The 21,799-nt window shown below is 40.2% G+C and overlaps 1 protein-coding gene across 1 annotated transcript; it reads left to right on the top strand.

Annotated features, from left to right (window-relative positions):
* Positions 1-21,709, top strand: NXPE3 (neurexophilin and PC-esterase domain family member 3). Its single transcript, XM_084226993.1, has 7 exons — positions 1-71; positions 1,175-1,223; positions 3,187-3,399; positions 10,873-11,633; positions 13,235-13,308; positions 16,228-16,434; positions 17,322-21,709. The coding sequence occupies exons 3-7, from the start codon at positions 3,307-3,309 to the stop codon at positions 17,870-17,872; spliced, it is 1,686 nt and encodes a 561-aa protein (XP_084083119.1). The 5' UTR covers positions 1-71; positions 1,175-1,223; positions 3,187-3,306; the 3' UTR covers positions 17,873-21,709.
* The last annotated feature ends 90 nt before the right edge of the window (positions 21,710-21,799 follow it).

Below are 21,799 nucleotides of genomic sequence, written 5' to 3'. Positions count from 1 at the left end.
GCTTTTACAGCGAGCGCCTCCGGGCCGGGGGCGAGGCCGCCGCCTGGCCCGGGGGAGCGCCGGGGGCTGCGGTGAGGGGGCGCGGGCGGCGCGGCCTGGCGTGGCTCGTCTGGGGAGCGGGGGGAAGGAAAGCCCGGCGGCGCGCCCGAGGGCGGCGGGCTCGGGGCCGCTGGGGGAGGCCCGGGGCGGGAGGCGGGTGCGGGGTCCCGGGGTTGGCGGATGCCCTGCTCGGATCCCCCGTGGCCGCGGCCGGGTCCGCCCGCCCGCAGGGCCGCGCCGCTCGGGGCGCAGTGAGGCGGCGGCTGAAGGCGCTTCCTGCCGGTCCAGGGGCTGCCTTGTGCCGCTCCCCGGGGGAGCCCATCCCGCGGCATCCTAAAAAGTACCTTTGAAGCAGTAAAGCGGGGCTGTGCTGCTCGCACTGCCGGCAGCAGTGCCTCCTGCTCGCCGTCCCCTTCCCTGGCTCGGGGGTGCGTGTCCGGTCCGTGCTCCGCGGCCGGGAGCCCCGCGGGGGCTGTCAGGGGCTGGGGGCCCTCAGCTCCCCGCGCCCTGGGGACCAGGGCGGAATCTGCGAAAAACAGCAGCAAATCTGGTTGTCCGTGCTGGCAGCCACGCGAGGATCAAGCCCCTGTGCCCCAGTGACATGGTTTGGGCATCGCCAGAGGTAGCGGCTCCTCTGCGCCTTGGGGATTTGCATGACAGAATTTGGAGAGGTTGCACTCATACCTGCCTTTGTAACGCCGCTGGCTTAGAGAGCTGTGGGGATAGAGAGCTGACAGTAATTGACAACTTGTAAAAAAACCCAAAGCAACAATCCTGTAATGGAGCATGCGGCGTAATTTAATGGCGTATTCATAAAAATGTCATCAAATCGGTTTTTGTTTTTAACATTGGGTAAAATGGGGCTTGTGGTAACATGGAACAAAGCTGAGAGAAGTCATACTTAGCAATAAATAGCAGAAAATTCAAGTGCACAGCATTGAAGTTTAAAAGAATAAAATACTTCAACAAAATCCTTGGGTAATTGTAGAAACTAAAGTGATTTTACAGGTAGAAAGTTGTAACTGCCATTTTATTTTGTGCCACTGTAAGCAAACCACCAATGTATAAGTTTTATTAAGAATTATTTGTGTGTGTTTCTATAGATGTATTTATTTTTTAATGCATTGTTTCCTAGGTTATTGGCCTTTTGTGTGGATGGCTTCAGAGAACATTTCAGGAGTAGGGTAAGTCCTAAGGCTTTTTGGTGTATTTATGGTCTTCCCTTATACAAAAAATGAATGGGATCAATTGTTCGCCAACTGTGATGAAACTGGCAGTATAGTAAGCCTTTAGCATAAAGAAAACTCTAAACCTGTACATTTTAATGTTTTAGGGCATGTGACATCTATAAATAAAATAATAAAAAGTACATGGAACAGCATTTGTGGTATTTTTAGGCATCTAAAATTACATCTGAAAAAGGCATATGAAATAACATTACATTTTCAATGTCTTGTGCTTTTCAGTGATGTGGAGAGAATTCTCAGGAACAGAATTGAAAATTCTGGTTTTGTCTAATGAATTTGTTTTTCTTCCTCAAATGGACATATTTGTCCTTAAATTAGTATTTTCCTGTACTCTAGGTATATTTAGTATCAATTTATGACCCACACTGCTGTTTTATGCAAATTTCATATTAGTGCAGAATTGTTCCAACAAAGCTGCAATTTTGTGGCATTTTGATCCTTTCACTTTAATGGATGTCTTGCTCTTTCAATGCTAGTTCATTGGTCAGAAATACAATCTCTGTAATTCTCAGCAAAGCATTTGAAGTTATAATCCCTATAATCCTTGTAAAGCAATTTGATGTGTGGTCTATTTTGAGGCTGTCCTGGTTATACCAGTAATGTATTTCAGTTTTTTAGCCTGTATTAATTTGATAAATAATTTTTTAATCTTGATATTTGATGTATCATTGTTTTTGTTTAAATTTGCACATAATTTTTCATATAGTCTTAAAACTATAGGTACTATGTGTTATGTTATCTTAATTGTACAAATTCTCAGTTATACTATTTATAGAAAGTTATACAAAGTTTATGTAATCATTTGATTATGTTGTTGCACTTGGTGCATGGTTGTATGAGTAATGCTGCTATGAGGATGTTGGGTTTGGAGAGATGGGTGTCTTTTGAGTGCCTCTCCTTGCCATCTGTTTTCTATTTCCAAGTTTAGAGCTTCTGCAAGAACAGTACCCTTTTTGTTTGCAAAAAGACTGCATCAAAATTGTCCTTCTCAGAAAAAATGGAAGGCTTAAGAGTCATTCTGAGCAAGCGCTGAGAACTTTATTAGTGGCTGTAAAGTCTCTGATTTTATAGCAGATCAGTCATCAAGCAACCTTAAAGGAGTGATATTGTATGAAAGTTAAAGTTTATGAAGTTTTACTATTATTAGATTTAAAGAACCAGAAACACCAAATCCCAGCGCATTGTATTCTTTCCAGAAGTTTATTTTTTTATTTTTTAGAGCTGCTGAGTACCTGAGATAAAAGGAATGATAAAAAAGCAGAACAGGGAAGATGTAATGTAATGTTATAGATGGTGCATAAAGTTAAATTTTAGTGCTTTCAACTCTCTTGGGTATCTCCTCTTTAATGCTACAGTTGATTTATTTTCCCACTCTTCCCAAGCAGAAAACTGGAGGAAGTAAGTTTTATCTTGCTTATCCAAATCTGTTTTAGACATCAGTGTTTAATAACAACTTAATGGAATGTGTAAACAGGTAAATGAGAGATGTCTAAACCCACAAGTTTCTGCTATAAAAGTTAATGGGAGATGTCCAAACCCGTGAATTTCTGTTTCAGTCAGGACAGTGGTGGTGTGGCCTAACAGATAAATAGGGTGGTGGTTATTTGTTTTGGTCTTTTTGATTGCCAGAATAAAATCTTGCACTCTTCTTTTGCCTTTTTTTTTGGTATCCCCTACAGGTGAGACCAGCTTTATGATAAGGGTTTGCTTTGGCAGATCCAAGAGAATTATGTAACATGATAGATAGTGCTGTTCAGATTAGTTCCACGAAAATAATCTGTGTTGACTGTTCTATTGTACTAGTTATTGCCCCACCATTTGTAAGCTTTCAGTGCAAAACTTGACTTTAGTTCTAGTAACATTCTGAGACTTAGTAGAGATTTTGCAAATGCACTTGCAGGAATGAAGTGGAAGCCAGCTGAATTCTCTCGTGCCCCGCTGAGACGACATGACATTCCTGTTTGTGCCGAATGGAAGCCATGGCAATGTGTAACATGGGAGGGAAAGGCACGGATGGACCATGTGGCGTGACTCGTTCAGACTGCAGCTCTTCTGCCTGCTCATGGCAGTGCTGGCTGTTGTGGTGCTGGTCCATAACTTTTTTCAGTTAGAGGTAAGTGGAGCCTGTTTCTTCTCCAAGATGACTTGAGCAACATTGTTGGCTTTTGAGTGTGAGGTTAGAATTGTCTGACTGAAGCATTTAGCTATAAATTGGAATCACAGAAAATTGATAGTTGAAGGCATGTCTGGAGGTATTTAAACCAACACCCTCCTAAAAAGGCTGGCATCAGAGTTAGCTTGGATTGCAACAGAGTATTTTGACTTTTGACTGTATTCAAGGACACTCATATTTCACAACCTACCTAGGCAGCCTGTTGCAATGCTGCATCCCTCTTAGAGGGAAGAATGTTTGCCTTATGTGCAACAGGTAGTTGCCTTTTATCCTGTTAGAGTGTACTTTAACTCCAGTTCCTCTGTGACTCCCCTGTGGTTAGTGAAAGACTGCAGTTAGGTTCCCTTTTGGTCTTCTCTAGGATTAAAAAAAGATGCTTTAGTTCCCTTAGTGTCATTCCAGTTCCCTAAGCATCTCAAGGGTTCCTAGCTAGTCTTGCCAGCTTACTCTGGCATGGGTTGTCCAAAAACCAGACACAGTGTTCTAGGTGTGACCCACCGTGGTCAAGTTGAGGAGAACTCTAACTTTGCTTAATCATCTGGTTAGGATCTTGTTAATTCTTTGCCACAATGCTGTGCTGCTAACACATGGTGAGTTTGCTGTCTCCTGGAATCTCTAGGTCTTTTTCTGCAGATCTGTTGCTAGCTTGTTCATCTCCGGCCTGTCTGATGCAATCTTTATTATCTTTATTTACCTTTCCCTTTTTCCCTTGCATATTTCTTCATTTTACTTCTCACTTCAGTGCAGAGGTACTTTCAAACTGCTTAGTCAGTAACCCCAGATTAAAGTCAAGGAGGATGAGGATCTGTCTGCAGGAGCCCTGGAGGCTGACCCTGCCCACTGGCTGCCTGCCTGGCCAGGCATTCCAGTGCTGCATTTGGTGGATGAGCATTGTAATGCTTAGCCTAACACCTTGTTAATTATAGCTGTCCTTCGTGCATGCCAGCCAGTCAGTAAGTGTTGTATGCTTTTAAGTTGGGTATATGCTGTGTGCAGAATCTTCCTTCCTCCTGGCTAGTGATGCCCAAATGAAATGATCCAAAAGAGGGGCTGTAAAGCCCCCTCACCCCACACAAAATACAATTGAATTGGAAGAGGATCACATAAGGGTAAGGAAGATGCTTGGGAAGTCTAAAACCACAAGTGATCAAGTGATTCAGGATCAATAACTGAAGAATGAGTGTTACATATTCCAGTACTAGTGGACACATTAAATAAAACTGCAGAGGCTGATTTTAAAGGAAGCAGGTATATTTTTTATGGATTGCAGCAAAGCTGCAGAAGCCTTTGCAGTAAGTCTTTGTAGTTACTAAATGCATATATTCAAAAAATCTGGATGAATGCACAGAAGAAAAGTCCTTTGGGGATACTAGATCTTAAGATGTTTACCCTAGTGTTTAAGAAGTCTAAACCATTAAGGGCTAAAAAGTGTGTTAACTCTACAGGAGGAAATGGGACAGCATGTTTGGTCTGTTTTCTCTTGCCATATACCTGCTGTTGGAATCTACTGACGATCAAAATATTGTGTTTGATGGACTTTTGGTTCAAGTTAGCATGATCCATTTTGTTTTTAGGAGGTAGCTTTCTGTGGTTTCATTTTGTTTTGGGTTTTGACCTCGGATGTTGCCTGAAGAGTGTTGATATTTAGAATCTTAAACTGTTTTCTTTCCATTTTAAAATTACATTTCTTAGAGAAAAGTGCTCTGGCAGTGCTTTGAGAGTGAAATGGAAAATGCAGGTTGAGTGTTCACTCTGTGCTTTTTCTGGCCATTGTCCATGATAAGTTTCTTTGTGGCTTTGTTGCCCTTTGCTATCCTAACCTCAGTTAAGTATTGTGTTCCTGATAAATCTTTACAACATGCAACTCTAACCCCTTTTGTTGTCATGACTTTTCTGAATGGACCTGCTCCTGTATTTGTCTTGGCTCAGTTTTCCAAGCAGTCTAATATAGACATTTATGCTGATTCTTTTCAGTCAGAGATCAAAGCCAAAAAAATATCTTACAACACTTTCACAGAATATCTGTAACCAAATCTGTTCAGGCTCTGGAAGGAGATTTGGTTACTGTTGAGAATGTGTTTGTAAGTGCATCAGACATACTTCTCAGCCCTAAATCATCCAACCTAGCTGGCTAAAGCTCAAGATCTAAGGCAATTGTTAGCTAGTCTCCCTTCTGTTTTGCTTTAGGATTTAATACCTTTTCATGTTGGAATGTTTTCTCTTAATTTCTTAAACTACTAATGACACCCTCCCAGTAGTCATACCCATGTCAGAATTTTACTTCTCTTATTTTTGTGTTTAAAAAACCCAACAAGCTATCCACAAAAAGTTTGGTAGCCAGCTTATTATTTACTTTGATTTTTACTATGGAATAACTCTTCCCTTGAGGCCACATAGTTGATCATATAGTACCAGAAGAAATGGGTTTTTATTTTATTAGACTTTTTTCTGTGAATATAGCCAGACAGATAAAATGTGCAGTAATTTTTTGTGAAGCATCGGGATTTTGTCCAAACATCATGCTCTCAGGATGCAGGAGGGTTTGTGCATTTGTACCAGTGGCCTTTAGGGTGACAGAACCACCTTGGGATTGGTTGTGAGTGCTATTTTATTGAAAAGCACCTAGAAGAGAGAGTCTATGGGGAGAAGGGAAGTTTCTTGCCGTGACAGAGTAGGAAATCAGATAGCTGAAACTGAGCAAAAGAACTGTGTAACAAAGTTTTAAATTCTTGCTGCTAAACTGCAGGTGCCTACAAAAGATAACTTTATCTCATTCCAATTATTTCTGGAACATTTGACTGCCAGGTGATGGACTGGCTTTGACACCTAGAGCAGTTTAGCAGCCCCTCAGTGCTGTGAGATGGTAATGATAGAGAGATGATTTCATGTCTGTCATAGACAACAAATAAAGTACCTGGAGTGTAAAATTACTGAATATAAGATAACTGACCTTTCAGGATTTGGTATTTGTTCAGATTCAGATGCTGTCTTCTGGAACTTCTATTTCCCCAGCGTGCCTGTTGCCTGGGAATCTCCTGTTGTTTCCTGCTCTAGTGACAGTGACTTACACAGGTTTGCAGCAGCTGTTGAGGCCAAGGCAGGAGTTAACAGCTGGTGGAAGATACTGGGCTTTGAGGTGGAGTTCCCCTTTTTCAGCAGCAATAGAAATACTCAATGTTTTCATCAGCCACCTACACTGTGGTGTTTAACTGGGGACAGGTGTTCGTTGCAGATCTTCCCATGTACTCTGTGACCCATCTAGAATACCTTTGAGAGCATTATTGCCTGGGTAAATCTATATGTTGTTTCTAATTTTTGCTTAGTTGGCGGTGAGAATGCCAAAAGCTGAGGAGATGAGCTGAAACCTCCATTAGTTCTCATAAAAATACATCTTCCTTTTTTCCTTTTTATGACATCTCTAATGCAGGAACTGCTAGTGGATTTATTTGTGCTTAACTGACATGTAATCTGTTCTATCCTGCCGTTACTTGGCAGATAGCCATTAAATTACTTTGTGGTCACATTTGGGTTCTGGTTAGCTTCAAAATGCATTATATTAAAAAAAAAAAGAAAGATAGAAAAAGACCCCAAAAGGCAAAAAAACCTAAACAAACTCCCCCCACACAAAAAAACCCCTCTCAAACCCAACAAACGAACGCCCCTTGGGAATTGCACTTAAAATACATGACGCCATGAATTGAGTATACATGGAAATAAGCAAAGCAGGTGTTATCCAACATGAAGCCTGTAATCAACACTAAAAGAATCTGTGTCATAAAGGAAGAGCGCTCTTGAGAAATCCTCTCTCTCTGCTTTTCATAAAGGAATCTTGCTTTAGCTAACTACAATAGAAAGCCCTCCATTCTTCACAGTCTCTGTGTGACAACAGAGAGGAGCCAGAGAGACTTGGAAATGCCAAGAGGGAGTAGGAAATGAAGTGGGGACACCTCAGCTAATTATTTACCTCAGAGCAGGCCTTGTGTATCCGTAGGGGCAGGAAAACTTAAGTACTTGTTTGGAGCTGAGCCTGGGAAACACTTAAGAAAGGAAGATGGTTTGGAAAGCTTTTATATTCCAGTCAGGGATCTTTGGTGTATTAATTGACTCTGAAGCTTTTTCTGTCTTTACTGGCAAAGAAAATCTGTGCAATATTTTCTCCTGTGAATAGCATACATGGTCTAGCTTATTTTCACACATAAGCTTATAATTCTGCAACAATACAGGGTCCTGGTTAGGCTTGAAAGAGGCCTGTAAAGATGAACAAGGATGCTGGAGAAAGAATGTTCCTTCAGGATATTGAAGAAGCTCTGCTTTTACCTTCATGGAGCTTCCCCCTCAGGCCCTTTTGAGATAGACTGAGGAAATATTTGTGGTATGATCTATTCTGCTTAGTGGGACATAACCTGGAGATGTTGAAGTGACAGTGCATGTCCTTGTTCTCAGCTGCATACAAGGGAGGAGCTTTGGCCTTATGCTCTGCTAAAAATCTGTGTAGGTGGACTGATTTGGAGCCATCAAACCATATTCTATTTTCTGAATGAGTTTGTTGGCTTGGTGTTCTCTGCACCCTTTCCCATTGAAAGATATAGGTATGTCTCTGGAAAGACTTCAGAAAGCCTAGCTAGGCCAGGAATGGCATCTCTACATCTCTGACAGAAAGACTGGGTTAAAAACCCTGAGGAAATTTATAGAAGATTACAATTAGGGATACATCAGTTTTTAAGCTGTCTAAGATGACTATCTCTTCTTAATTTGAAAGGATTTGTTTTTCCCATGCCCACCAACCCGAAGTACCGACCACTGAAGAACCAACTGAAAACCAGAAACTTTCTCTTGGGAACTTACGCTGAAAACAGCAATTAATTGTAACACATATTCTCCCTTTCCACTCCTCTTTAGGAAAATACATAAATATTTTTGCTGAGACATTGTTGCTGGCTTATTGGATGCACCAAAATATATAGCTAACTTTTAAAAATATTTCCTTGCAGTATTTTCTGTGTTATACATATATATATTTATGCATGAGCAAGTGAAGGGAAGAAGTTGTGAAGGTATCTAAAAATAGAAACTTGGCTTAATTCAAGAATGCATGTAGGCAAGATTTAAAGTAGAACTGTGCCTGAGATTCACTCTCAGCTTTGGCTGAAATTTACTGGACTCATAAAAGTAATGTGCAGCATACATCTGCAGCTTGGCTTGCTGCAGCTTGGCTCGCTATGATGGAAAACAAAAATAATGATGAATTATGGCCTTCAGGGAAAATTTATTAAATCATGGATAGGAATATAAAACAGAAGCAAAAGGTTCTATTGTGATGTTAACATCTGGTGTATAGATGGGTATATGTCAATTTATGTTTTAGAGCTACAGTGTAGCAATTCAGTTTCAGGTTTTATAGTTAACTTGGATATCGAACAAAGAAGATTTTGTGTATCCATCCTACATCGTCATGTGCTCATCCTCTTACTCTGAAGCTGATCGAAACCAATTTATGTCATAGACTTCAAAAGCCTGTATGTTTTTATTGCTAGTTAGGTTTACCTTTCTTCTAAATAAGTATGTTTAATCTCGGTGCAGGTCAAATGATTTTAAGACACTGCTGATATTTCCATGGCATAAGAAAGGTTTATAACAATGAATAAAGCTTTAGTATGAATGTTGAGATTTTAGTACATGACATTTAAAAGTAGTTAGTAGTGAGTAGTTAGTTAAGGAGGAAGTAAATGAAAAACACTGGGGTATTAGTAAGTACAATGGTATTTTTAAAGATTTCAAATAATGCAGTTTGGATTTTTTAGCAATCTTCCAAATCTAAACAAGCATATCATCTGATGCTATGGGAATGGTACCCTGTATAATTTTAATCTTTGCTTGAAAAACAATTTTCCTACTTTATGAAATAGAACTATAGATAAGTTCTACTATATGTACCTGTTAATTAATTGCTCATTAACTGCTGATTTTGTGTGTATTTGAAGAGGGTTTTCTTAATTTGCTAATTAGAAATCTCATGGGTACCTTTGGAGTTTTAGACTGTGCTGTTTTTAAATTTTGCTAATGCAAACCTGCAAAACTGTGATGTCATAAAGAAGATGGTATCTGCAGTCATTTGCATGCAAATACAGTTTTGGTCACTGATATTTTTGCAAAAAATACTGTTTTATCACATTGCAGCAGAAGCCCCCTTCCTAAGTCTAGTTTTGTATTTAAGTATTTTAATTTTTAAACTTTTGTGTGATTAGGGGATGTTTTGCTTGCTGTTCGTTTGGTGCTAGAAGCAGCTGTATATAGATTTTAAAATCTTCTAAATAAACAAGGAATTTTTTTTGTCTGTTTATTCCTAGCTTGTCCTGCAGTATTTTACTGGCCAACTGGCTCATGAATTCATTGTCCCAGGAGGATCTGGGCTTTTGTTCTTTTATTTCTTTTAATGTGTACACTACAGGGAAACATGCATTTCAGATAATTAGCCAAAAAGAGATGTGAGTGTGACCAGATAAATGACTGCAGCTGCCACATGCAGCAAACCTCTGGAAGGCATGTGCAGGGAGTGCATCAGCTTAACCTGCAGTGTAACTTCTCAAAGAAAACCTATTTCCCTCCATTACATGGGGCAGCTATTAGAATTCATGGTGCCCCAAGACTGAAATGTTACTGCAGAAGAAAAGGAAACATGAGTTATAATTTAATCATCCAACCTTTTTGTGGGGGTGTTTGCAGGGGTCCCAGGACGAGGGAAGAGATGAGAATCTTGACTCCATGTTTCAGAAGGCTGATTTATTATTTTATGATATATATTATATTAAAAGAAAATGATTTATTAAAACGATATTAAAAGAATAGAAGAAAGGATTTCATCAGAAGGCTAGCAAGGAATAGAAAGGAATGAATAAGAAAAGCTCGTGACTCTCAGGGAGTCTGAGCCAGCTGACTGTGATTGGCCATTAATTAGAAACAACCAGATGAGACCAATCACAGATGCACCTGTTGCATTCCACAGCAGCAGATAATCATTGTTTACAATTAGTTTCTGAGGCCTCTCAGCTTCTCAGGAGAAAAAATCCTAGCAAAATGATTTTTCATAAAATGTGTCTGTGACACCTTTTGTCATTTTTTTCACGATGATATTTGGAGAGTGTACTGGTAGCTGAAACACTGCCATCCATTGGATGTATGCTCTTTAAATGCTTGCTTGCCAAAGCAGGATAGCTACAGGTTGCCCACCTGTTTCCTTAGAAATCTCATGGTCAAAGCAATAGATTTGGGTCTTCTAGTGAAGTTGCTCCATTTGATCAGCTTGAAAGCTCTGTAAAGCAAAGCCCAGTTCTTGGGATCATTTCCTGACAAAGCATCCACTATTCCTAGTGTTTCATTTCACAGCACAGCTTCAGGTAATCTTTTTCTCCCCAGCACCTGGATGATGACACAGTTTCAGGATCGAATTGGATAACAGAAAACAATGTCCATCATTCTCTGTCACAGACAACCAAAACCACCAGGAAGCCTTACTGCGGGTACACGCAGCAGACCTTGTCCAAACGGGAACAAGCGGAGCAGGAATCGTTGCTGGCTGCAATAGAGTGGCCAAAGCCCCCTGATGGCAAAATCGCCTTTGCGCAGAGCACTGATCCCACACACAGTGACTTTGTGATTGTGAAGCCCAGCAGGCTCTTCAAGGTGGGTGATCAGCTAGAGGTGCTCGTTCGTATGAAGGATTTCCAAGGAAAACCCAAGCAGTATGGTGGAGACTATTTACAAGCACGAATTCACTCTCCTGGGCTGAAAGCTGGAGCAGCAGGAAGGATTGTAGATTGCCATAATGGCCTTTACAAAGTCTTCTTCACCTTGCTTTGGCCAGGAGAGGTCAAAGTTTCTGTGTCACTTGTCCATCCGAGTGAAGCCATCCAAGTCCTCCTGCGTTTACGAGAGGAAAGGCCGGACAGGGTCTATTTCAAAAGCTCGTTCAAGTCTGGCAGGTATTCAGAGACTACAGAGTGCAACGTTTGCTTGCCTGCAGGACTCCCAGTCTGTAACTTCACAGATCTCTACACGGGTGAGCCATGGTTCTGTTACAAGCCTCGAAAACTGTCCTGTGCCAGCCGAATCAACCATGCCAAAGGTGGATATCTGAAAGGTCTTCTGACACAAGAGGAAAGCCTCTTTTTCCAAAGGTTTGTATGTTGTTGAATTTATATATATTCAGTCAAGTCAATAGACATATTTAATCCTATTGCTTAAATATGTTATGTTGCCTTAGAGGTGGAGGGTATCTGCAGGACCAGGTGTTTGGTGTTAGTTGTTGAATAGTCTGTTCCCCTCCATTCAGCTGTGCAAGAATTTTAGCAGTCTTCAAGAAACTTGGCATGTAGTTCTCTTTCTGTGCTTTGAATTCAACCCTCCTGAATATCACAAGAGCATGCTGTCTAAATCTGGTGATGGTTTGGGGGACTGTGTCCTTATTTTCTGTTTCTACACCTGCACTTGAAATATTAATAACAATGCTTTGAGATGTATTTTTGGCCAAATATAAACTACCCAAAAAGGATCTGGGTTTTAGGCTCATTTTTACAGAAATTACCAATTGTTTTTGTCCTCATCAAAAATTGTCTTAAATGTATTCCTTGTTGCTCAATATGACTTGCAAATCTTATAAACAATTTTCATAAAGAAAACACCTGGTAGAACAAATTGCTGAGCAATACCCATGCAAATGGAAATGATCTGTGCATGTTATTTCAAGTGTCAGACTAAATTAATTTCACAGTCATATTGTATTTCTGCATTCAGCATTAAAAAAAACCCCAAACCATCTCTTTCTGCCTGTGCATGTGTGACAGAACTGCTTCTGTATGAAATTACACAGCTGAAGTTAGATAAAGTTAGTTACTGTGTAGTGTCAGAGTTGTAGGCTAAAGCCTTGTTCTCCAACAAAGCTGTTGTAGGGAAGTCTTTTGGCACCATGTTCACTTGAGGCCTAAATTGGGAAAGATTTTAGGGTAGCAGCTCCAAATAAATAGTGCAGTTTAGGAAAGTATGTGTGCATGTTCATAGCCAAGACCAGAAATAAAAAGTAAGCATCAATGGGGTTTTTTTTTGGCTCTTCCATATCAAGTTTGTAAGTGGGTCTTTTGACTTTGTGTCTCTGCCCGTCCGCCTGTAAAATATAGCTTATATTTATTGGTGATGTTTCCATATGGGAATGGGAAAGGTGTTTATCTTGGTTTAGTTTTGATTGTTTATTTGTTTTTGTTTCATTCAGCTCTGAGATCCTTGACCAAAATGGCTTAAAGAAATTCCAAATAATTTATTTCTTAAATGGAGAGAAAAAAAATAGACAAGGATTCTCTTTTACCAAAACAGTAGCAAAAGACAGAACAAGAGCTTAGTATTAGTCAGCTGGGAGCTGCTGCTGTGGCCCTGTACCCTTGCAATGGTTTGTTCCCAGAAATTCTGCAAGCTGGGAACATCTTTGGTGCAAATCCCCAAAAGCTTTCTGCAGACCTCTGACAGCTTGATTGCTTTATTGCGATTTGTGTCAGTACAAGCTTGCACAAGATTTGTGTCAGTGCCATGAAATTTTGAATTTGGATCGAGAATAGCAATGGTGGCCTCAAATGTGGAATGAATTCAGCTGTAGGAAGTAAACTTAGAGTAAAAATTTGTAGCACTGTGTGCTTATTTGAAGTAGAGTAAGAAAAAAAATGAGATTAATATTACCTTCAAGTTTCACAGTAACTTTTACAAATATTGCTGTGTTCATTTTTTGTTCAAGTGATGTGAATATCAAAAGGCCAATACTCTCCAGTGGACCTGATTCAGTCATTGTAAATCCCAAGGCATTTACAGGTAAGGTGAACTGCATATGATTCTTGTTTGTAATTCATAGTTAAATTTATAAAAAGAACAACAGGCATCAAATAATAATTTGGGGGTTTTTTTTAGTATGGCAAAAAAATCAGTATCAGATTTCTCAGATTTCTATTGAGATGATGAAGGGTTTTCGTTGTTAGCCGTAATACAAGTTCAGAATAGTGAAATTTTTTTCCTGAAATTACATATATAAATGGGATTATTAGCAAAAAAAGAAATCAAAAGAAGAGAGAAGTTTGTTCTCTTGCAAAAAATGTCTTTTATTTCCCCTAGCATTTACTCACAGTGTAAAATGTCTTACAGTAACTGCTTCCCAACTCTCAATCTAATGAAAACAGCTGTGTGGTGTTTCTTAATTCCTTTCTTTGTTAAGAATGTTGTCTAACAGATTTGGATAACTTGCATTTAAGTACTACTATAATTTGTGTTACCACAGGGTGTCAGAATCTACAGTTTTGGACCAGAACCTAATTGTTCTGTGCCCTTTCTAAGAACAGTACAAAGACAGTCTGTAGTAAAATGAACTCAGAGATTTTATCTCATTCATATGCAAAAGCAAGTTTTTTATGCTTCTAAAAAGTCTACATAAAATGTGATACACAGAGAATTATTTCTTAGATGAAAGCATCTCTTTTTTTTTTTTTTCATAAGGTTTTAAGATACTTTTTAGGTAGAGTTACTGACCTGAGCAATAAAGTCTGAACAGAAGGCAACTTACAGCATTTCTGGCTTTTAGTTTTACTGTTCACCAAAGCAATACAGTTCTGCTACTAGGCTTGCAGCATTTTACCCTCCACCTCTTTTCTTTGTCCAGATCCTTCAGCTGATGTGTTTCTGTTGCTTTTTTTATCCTGTATGTTTCCTGACAGAAACTGCTGCAAATCCAAAATTTGATTGTCGCCCTCCTTCCAGGAGCTAAGAATGATCAAAGTCTGTCTATAATGTCCTGACAAATTAATACTGGGTTAAAAAGGGTTGATAGGCATAGCACATTTCCTCAGGGAAATTCCTTCCAAGTGCAGCAGTCTTTGAATAAATCAACTGAACTCATTGGTATAATGCTTGTGAATGTGTGGATTGGTTAGGACTGGTGATACACACAAACTCATTGTTCTGCTGTTCTTTTTGTACATGTTTTTCTGTCTGGTGGTAAATGTAGATCAAGTTTTTAAAAACCTTTCTTTTTCTGAAGTACAAGTTTTCATTTCTATCCTTGGTTTTTAACTTCAGATTGAAGCTTTTATTCTCTTTTATAAAAAAATCTCGAAATAAGGGCCAATTTACTGTGGGGCACCAAAAAGTTGCTCTAGTACCACTGTTTTTTATATATATATATGTATCCATCTAAAAGGTAAAAAATTGATTTCCTTTTGCATCAAAACTTAGAATCAAACAAACTCAAGTTGTGAATTCACATTCTGAATTAGTCTTTAAATGCATGACCATGTGAAGGCTTGTTTTTTTCCTTTCTCCTGTAAATCAATATTAGATGAGTACACATTATTAGCTTTTTTTTCCTTCCTTGTTCCTGCTGTCAGATTTAAAGAATCATCCAGAGATAGAATTTTCTGATGGCTTTGTTCTGTGGTAATTGTGATTATATTATTTGTGTTATACAAGTGTAATTGTATAGTTGTTTGCTTTTTTTAGTGTCCCTGTGAGGTCTAAAGAGGTTAACATCCACTAATACAACATGCAGAGGATATTGAATAGAAAAAGAGCAATTAAAAATGCTTATTAGGAAAGATGGTAATGGTTGGCTCTGTGTTATAATGAAACACCTATCAGAGGATACTTTTGGGCCCTGGAATTCCAGTGCCTGTACTTTGACATCATTCAAACAGTCCCTGGCATGATTTTGGCCACGGCAAGGTGTGCTTTATCAAAGAGCTGTAAGTTATGACAGGGCATGGACTGTTCTTAGTAGTCCCCCCACCAAGGTGAGTAGAAGTGTTTAAACAGCTGGAAGTGTCTGCTCCATGCAGCTGCTGTTAGTGCCAGAGAAGATCTCCATGCTTGTTCAGCTGAGGTGTTTGAATACACAAATGGCAAAGGAGGAACCTGAAACAGCCTTACAGAACTTTGATGTACCAATACCACCCTGGTTAAAGAGAAATATGGCAATATTTGGCTGATATAACCATGAGATTGCAGTTTCTCTTCCTGTAATCTCCTGTAATCCTGATACTTTTGCTTGCAAGGTATTGCTCGACTTCTGCAAGTTAAAAGGGCATCCCTATGGAGCAGAGCTTCCCTGATGTGTAGTTGCCCCTCAGGGAGCTGCCTGTCCCAGGTAGTAAATGGAGAGGGGAGTAGATGGCAGAGAGAAAGTAAGAAATCCATGGATAATTATCATATTCAAATGGCACATACACCATTTTTGGTCATAGCTTCAGTTCTGGCATTTTCTGCCTTTCGAGACCTTATGGTTCAGACTTAGCTCTTCTAGAGTGCCGAGGTATGCGTTATTCCGTAGGAGTAGTTTTTGGGGGTTTGTTTCGGTCTCTTTGGGGGTTCTGGTGGGTTTGTTTGGGGTGTGTCGGATGTTTCTCCTGGCGTTGCCAGGCTGTCCCCGCCGAGCAGCGCTGCAGTGCGCAGGCCGGCCGCTGGAGGGCAGCAGCGCGCCGCGGCAGGGCGGCCCCGCGCTGGGCTCGGCCGCGGGACGGGGAAGGCGCTCCGGGGGCCGGCCTGCCTCCGCTCCTTCTGCCGGGCCAACGCCCGCCGCTGAGCGCTTCTAGCGCACCGGGAAAGGCGGCAGAGAGACCGTTTAATTTAAACCACGCTGAACTATAATCGGCCAGCCAGCTCTTGTCAGCAGTCGTTGACTACATGTCGGTGAAGATTATGGAGGCTGCTTTGGTTGCGTGTAAATTTCAAAGGATTTTTCTCTTCCAGATTCAAGCAGTATGGGTAGAGCTGAAGATCCCACATCTTCCCCTTCTGGTTATTATTATGAAGACCAGTGGAGGTCCAGAACACATTGGATCCATAATTTTAACAAATCAGATGATATAACTGAGTGCTTACAAGGAAAAGTAATCCACTTGTTTGGAGACTCTACAATAAGGCAGTGGTTTGAATATTTGACAGCATTTGTTCCAGGTAATTTTTTGTTATTTAGTTTTGTCCTTAAGGACCCTTAAAAAGCCTTATTTTTCACATATCAGACACAGAGCTGGTTTTACTGAGTGGCAGTGACAAAACAAAGGAAGAAGAAAGGTAAAACCTCATCAGAAGCCCTGGCAGACAGTCAAATATTTGAGCAGGCACTGAAAACATATAGGCCTTGTAAATGGGGTCACCAGGTATCTTCAAAGTTGTCCTTGTCACAGGACTGTTGCTGTGGTTGTGAGTTAAGGCGGGCCCCCCTGGGAGGCATGGCAGGAAATCACTTGGGTTGCCTCTGTAAGGCCTTGCAGCATCCCTGTCACAGGAGAGATTTTGAAATGAAGTAGCAAATTACCTCCATTACCTCCATTTATAGGTTTTGGTGCCCTTTTCATTATTCAAGTTACTTAAGTAGAAGAATTTCAGTAGACAATTAAATATTCCTGCCTCCCTCATCCCTTTCCCCTGAATCACTTCACTTGTGTTGGAATACAGTGTTTGAGCTGCCTTAATTCCTACAGCTTGAAGTAATCTTTAAATTTAATGGAGTCCTAAAATTACTAGAAGGGTGAGCCCTGGGTTCAGAGAGTGACAATGACTATTTGAAAAATTTATTTTTTACAAGAGAGAAGGAAATAGTTTGGGAAACTTGGAAAAGGCATTGACAGCCTCATGAAACCCAAATGTGCTGTCCTGCAGATTTCAACACCCATAAAGTCCACTCTGAAAAATGATGCTCACCTTCTGTTTAGTTTTAGAGTTCTTTGAAATATGTTCAGATTTCTTTATCTACTCCTGCTTGGACCGCAGGGCCAAGCATCTTGTTGACAGCTTGAAGTTCTTGCTCTGCCTTTCGCTGACGCTTGCTCCTGGCCTTTCAGATCTGGTGGAGTTTAACCTGGGCAGCCCGAAGAACGTGGGCCCTTTCATGTCGGTGGACCTGAAGCACAACATCCTGCTGAAGTTCCGCTGCCACGGGCCGCCCATCCGCTTCTCCACGGTGTTCAGCAGCGAGCTGCGCTACATCGCCAACGAGCTCAACAGCATCGTGGGCGGCAGGAACACCGTCATAGCCATCACCATCTGGTCCCACTTCAGCACCTTCCCCGTGGAAGTGTACATCCGCCGCCTCAGGAACATCCGCAGGGCCGTGCTCCAGCTGCTGGACCGCAGCCCCAAGACTTCAATCGTCATCAGAACCGCCAACGTTCAGGAGCTTGGGCCGGAAGTGAGCCTCTTCAACAGTGACTGGTACTCCTTTCAGCTTGATTCTGTCATGAGGAAAATGTTCTCAGGAATTGCTGTGCACTTTGTGGATGCTTGGGAGATGTCTGTGGCTCATTACTTGCCGCATAACCTGCACCCTAATGAAATAATTGTTAAGAATCAAATAGATGCATTTTTATCTTATGTGTGCCCTCTGCAAACTTAGCACAAATGGGTGTATCCCTATGTCGCCTTTTGCTGTAGCCCAAGTACAGCTGGTCTTTTGAGCTGTGGGATGAGGCTGGATGATATGGAGGCACTCTGGGTACTGTACTTGCATGCAGGATAAGTAGAGTGGCCTTAAAGTCTGGGTAGCTGTGAAAGGGTGGTAAAGAGGAGTTGACTCTTCAGGCCATATCTTCCTACAAGGTTGATTCCTTCAAGCTTATCATTCATACCTGAGATTATTAGAGAGCACCTTAAATTAAATTGGCAGGATTCAATAAGAGACTATTTGGGTTATTAGCTTTACTAATTATCTGCACTGTATGCCTAATTTAATCCGTGTGACACTGATTCTGTTGCCAGAGTCTTGTTGCTCAGAACAGTGTGTGAAACCTGGGAAGGATTTTGGGAATGGTCTTTCTCTCAGCATTCCAGAGCTTAAGGGATGTCTCCTCCAGCTGTGTGTCAGAGAAACACAGTGTCTTGTTTCAAAGTCCTAATTAGAAACGTGAAGGGAGTGTACCAAAGTCACCAATAAAGAAGCACAATCACAATATCTGTAGAATTAAGTAATGAAGAATTTCTGAAATTTAGTCGAGCACCCTAGTTAGGTACCTTTGTTGTTTATGGACGGCTGCTAAGTAGTGCAAATAGCCAGTATTTTGGTTTGGTTTCTTGTACTACTGATTTTTTTTGAGCTTTGATACACTGTCTACTCCTTGATTTACCATTAGTGAGGATATGTGTGTTTTATGACCTCAGCGAAAACACTGTCTCAGGCAGTTTCTGCAAGGTCAAGTTGCAGGCTTGCCTACTTGAAGCTTAAAGCATTTGCCAGTGAAAGTGTTTCATTTACCAGTGAAAGTGTTTCATTTGCCAATGAAAGTGTTTCCATTGCCTGCCAGCTACAGCCGTTCCCTTATGGTCCTGCGGAGGTGGGCGGGCCTCTGGTGCGTCCTTCATACCCTGAATCTGGACGGGGAGCCAAGTCACCCGGGGGCCCCTGGTGTGCTTTGGCAGTGGTGGTCAAGGCCCCACAATGACTCCTCTTCAGGGTCTGGTGGTTCTGTCATTTCTTCATGAGCCTTCCTGCTGCCAGTATAAAAGGTGGGACACCCTGCACCCAACAGCTGAGCGTGCCCAGGGTTGCCTTCATATATCTGCTTGGCACAGACCCAGGTTTGCTGGGCTGACAGCTGGTGGCTTTCTGCCTCCTGGCCTGGCATTTACTGCTGCTTACTTGATTGAGCCTGTCTACAGTTTTAACTAGAAGCACTTTGAAAACAGTTTGTGATGAAGTCAACTCCCAAACTAAACAGCAGAGAAGTGTTCCATGCTGTTTTATCTTTGGTCCTGCTCAGGCACAAGGCAGTCTTCACTGGCTTGTGTCAAAACCGAGTTGAGTCTTTGTAAGCAAACTGAGGAGATTAATAAGGCAAATTGGCTGGTTGCACAGAGTGAAATTATCAAAATGTCTTTATGTTAAAAAAAATGTCACTCTTTGTTAGGTTTGCTGCTCTCCTAAGGAAGTTTGTGCTCTTATTGCTGGAGCCCTAAGAGAGCCAATGCTGCCAGCTACAGCAACAGTGTTTCTCATTGTGTTCATTTTAAAGGGCAACTGAGAAGTGGTTTAAAAAGAAATATAGAAGATTTTAGCATGTAAAAGGCATCAGTACTATCCATCTATAAACTTTACAATTTAAAAATGTTTAAACATGTCTAGAGGAATTGTATACACTGAAATCGCACCTATTCTTAGCTTTTCAACTCAGCAGTTAAGAGGTCCAATTTGCTGGTTCCTACTGACAAATGCCTCACACAGCATCACACAGTGTTAGGTAACTATTGCTCACTTTAATATGGTAATGGCAATTTATCCTCTGCCAAAAAGAGGCCACACCAATTCAGGTCTGGGAAAGTAAACTACCACAATGAAAAATGAACCTTCATCTTTTCCAGTTGTGATTTTTATAATCGGTAAAGGCTTTCATCCTGAATAACAACTCTATCCTAATATTGCTCATGGAAATAGGACTTCAGACTTCTTTGAAGGAAACTACTGAATTTGTGGACTGACCATTAGGTTTAACTCATAAAGCCATATTGTGTGTGAAAATGTTGTGGCTGCATGTATCTTCTCTGGGTGTTGTAGTGCTTGCTACTGCTCCTCAACAGCAGCTTTATATCACTGTTAGCTACCAAGCACAGAGAGAGAAGAAAATATTCTTTTGAGTGCTTTGACAGTTGAGTGAAAAAGAACAGAACTGCTATTAGAAAAGCTGTCTAATTGCCTTCTGTAGAACCTGATCCTTTAGATTAATTAGATTAATTTTTTAACAACAGATGAACTAACATATCGGTAATGAACTTCAGGGAAATTGCCAGTTGGCTTGGAATGAGGGTCAAGGTTTTATTTTTTGGGCTCTGAAATAGGGAAGAGAAATGAAGAATCTGAGGATTTACCCATGTTTGGGACACTGTGCTTTTAGGATGTCATTCAGGTGATCTATGAACAGTTTTTCATTTCTCTTCTCATCTTGTTACCATCTATCTCATTATATTACCAGTTGTGTATGTATGGGATATGCAAACACTGAAGCAATAAAATATTTTTAAATCAGTTTCTTTAAACTTCTGAATGGATTTTAATAGGGACTTAGGTTAAGGCGTTGGTTATTTTTGAAGTTACTTAATGTGAAACAGAACTGGAAAGGAATTTCTCAGCAACTGTTCAGTATCTTCCTCAACACATAAAAAATTAATTTACAAGGTTTTCAAAGCCCTGTCTTCCCTTTCCCTGCATTTTCTTCCTTTGAAAGGAAGACATTGTATTATTTTTTATATTTTCATTCTTGTACAGATAATCTTGATTATTAATCTTTCATTAGATATTTTTTATTTTTTAATTTCTTCATTCAAAATCCAGCCCTCAAGTTCCAGTGAAAGAAACTATTTTTATTGTTTTTATTAGAAGATTTCAAAGTAATTTATTTATAAAGTAAGTAAACTCCATTTTATATATATTAGTGTTGTACTGTAATATTTTGTGTCTTGTTTCTCATGTGTATATTCTTAAGCTGATTTCTTCCTGCTAGAAATTTAGTAAAAATGTTAGTTGAATTGTTGATGAGAAGGGAGGATAAAAAGCAAAAGCTTCCCTTTTTCAAGTTTTCAGTTGCTTCTAATTTCATCTGCAAATGTAGCACTGCTTCATGAGATTTAAATTACCATTTTTCATTGCTTTACTTGTTATAGGTAAGCAATTAAACATGGAAACTTTGCTTACCACAAGTGTCTGTACAACCTTTTATGTACTGCAGGTGACAATTTCATGGGTACATGACAAAGACCAAGGTTTGAAGTTGCCTTCTAGAGGGGTGGAGGATACTGGGGTTTTACTTTGGTTTTGTTGCTGAAGTGTGGGTTAGAACATTCTTCCATTCATGACAGTTTAAGTAATAGCAAAAAACTTCAGTCACGAATGTGTTTTTAATTTATAAAGCACTTAGTCCTTAAGTCCAGATAATTTCATATATATTTGGACTGTTTGGAAGGCTCTTACTCTCTGTTGGGAGCAGTGAAGAACTCTGTATGTTAGAGAAAGACTTGTTTTTTTTCTAATATATGTATGTTATTGTAATGCTTACAATATGCAGAAGGCTCTACTGTCTCATTTCCTGATGCGATCAGAGAAACAATTTAAATAGCCAAAAAGCTCAGAGAATGAAAAGTTCCTAATAAAGAGGGCAAGTTTACTTGAACCATTTAATCTGATTTAGTCTCAGTTTATCTTGTTTGCTGTAACCACATGTCCTTTATATTTTTATAGCTGCATAGTAATTCCCTTACTTTTACATATTATATTTTGTGCTGTGTGTTGGGTACGAGTTTCATGCTATGGTTTATGGATTAAATTCACTCTAAGTAA

Source organism: Fringilla coelebs (genome assembly GCF_963513975.1).
Source record: "Fringilla coelebs genome assembly, chromosome: 2".
Taxonomy (NCBI): Eukaryota; Metazoa; Chordata; class Aves; order Passeriformes; family Fringillidae; genus Fringilla; species Fringilla coelebs.
This window is presented reverse-complemented; position numbering and strand designations above follow the sequence as displayed.

What these genes read in the sequence shown, in the direction of transcription:
- NXPE3 (XM_084226993.1), top strand. Translation starts at nt 3,307, where the DNA reads ATGTGGCGTGACTCGTTCAGACTGCAGCTCTTCTGCCTGCTCATGGCA. An exon ending in ATAACTTTTTTCAGTTAGAG is followed by an intron (nt 3,400 to 10,872) that starts GTAAGTGGAGCC and finishes TTTTCTCCCCAG; the next exon opens with CACCTGGATGATGACACAGT. An exon ending in AAATCCCAAGGCATTTACAG is followed by an intron (nt 13,309 to 16,227) that starts GTAAGGTGAACT and finishes TTTCTCTTCCAG; the next exon opens with ATTCAAGCAGTATGGGTAGA.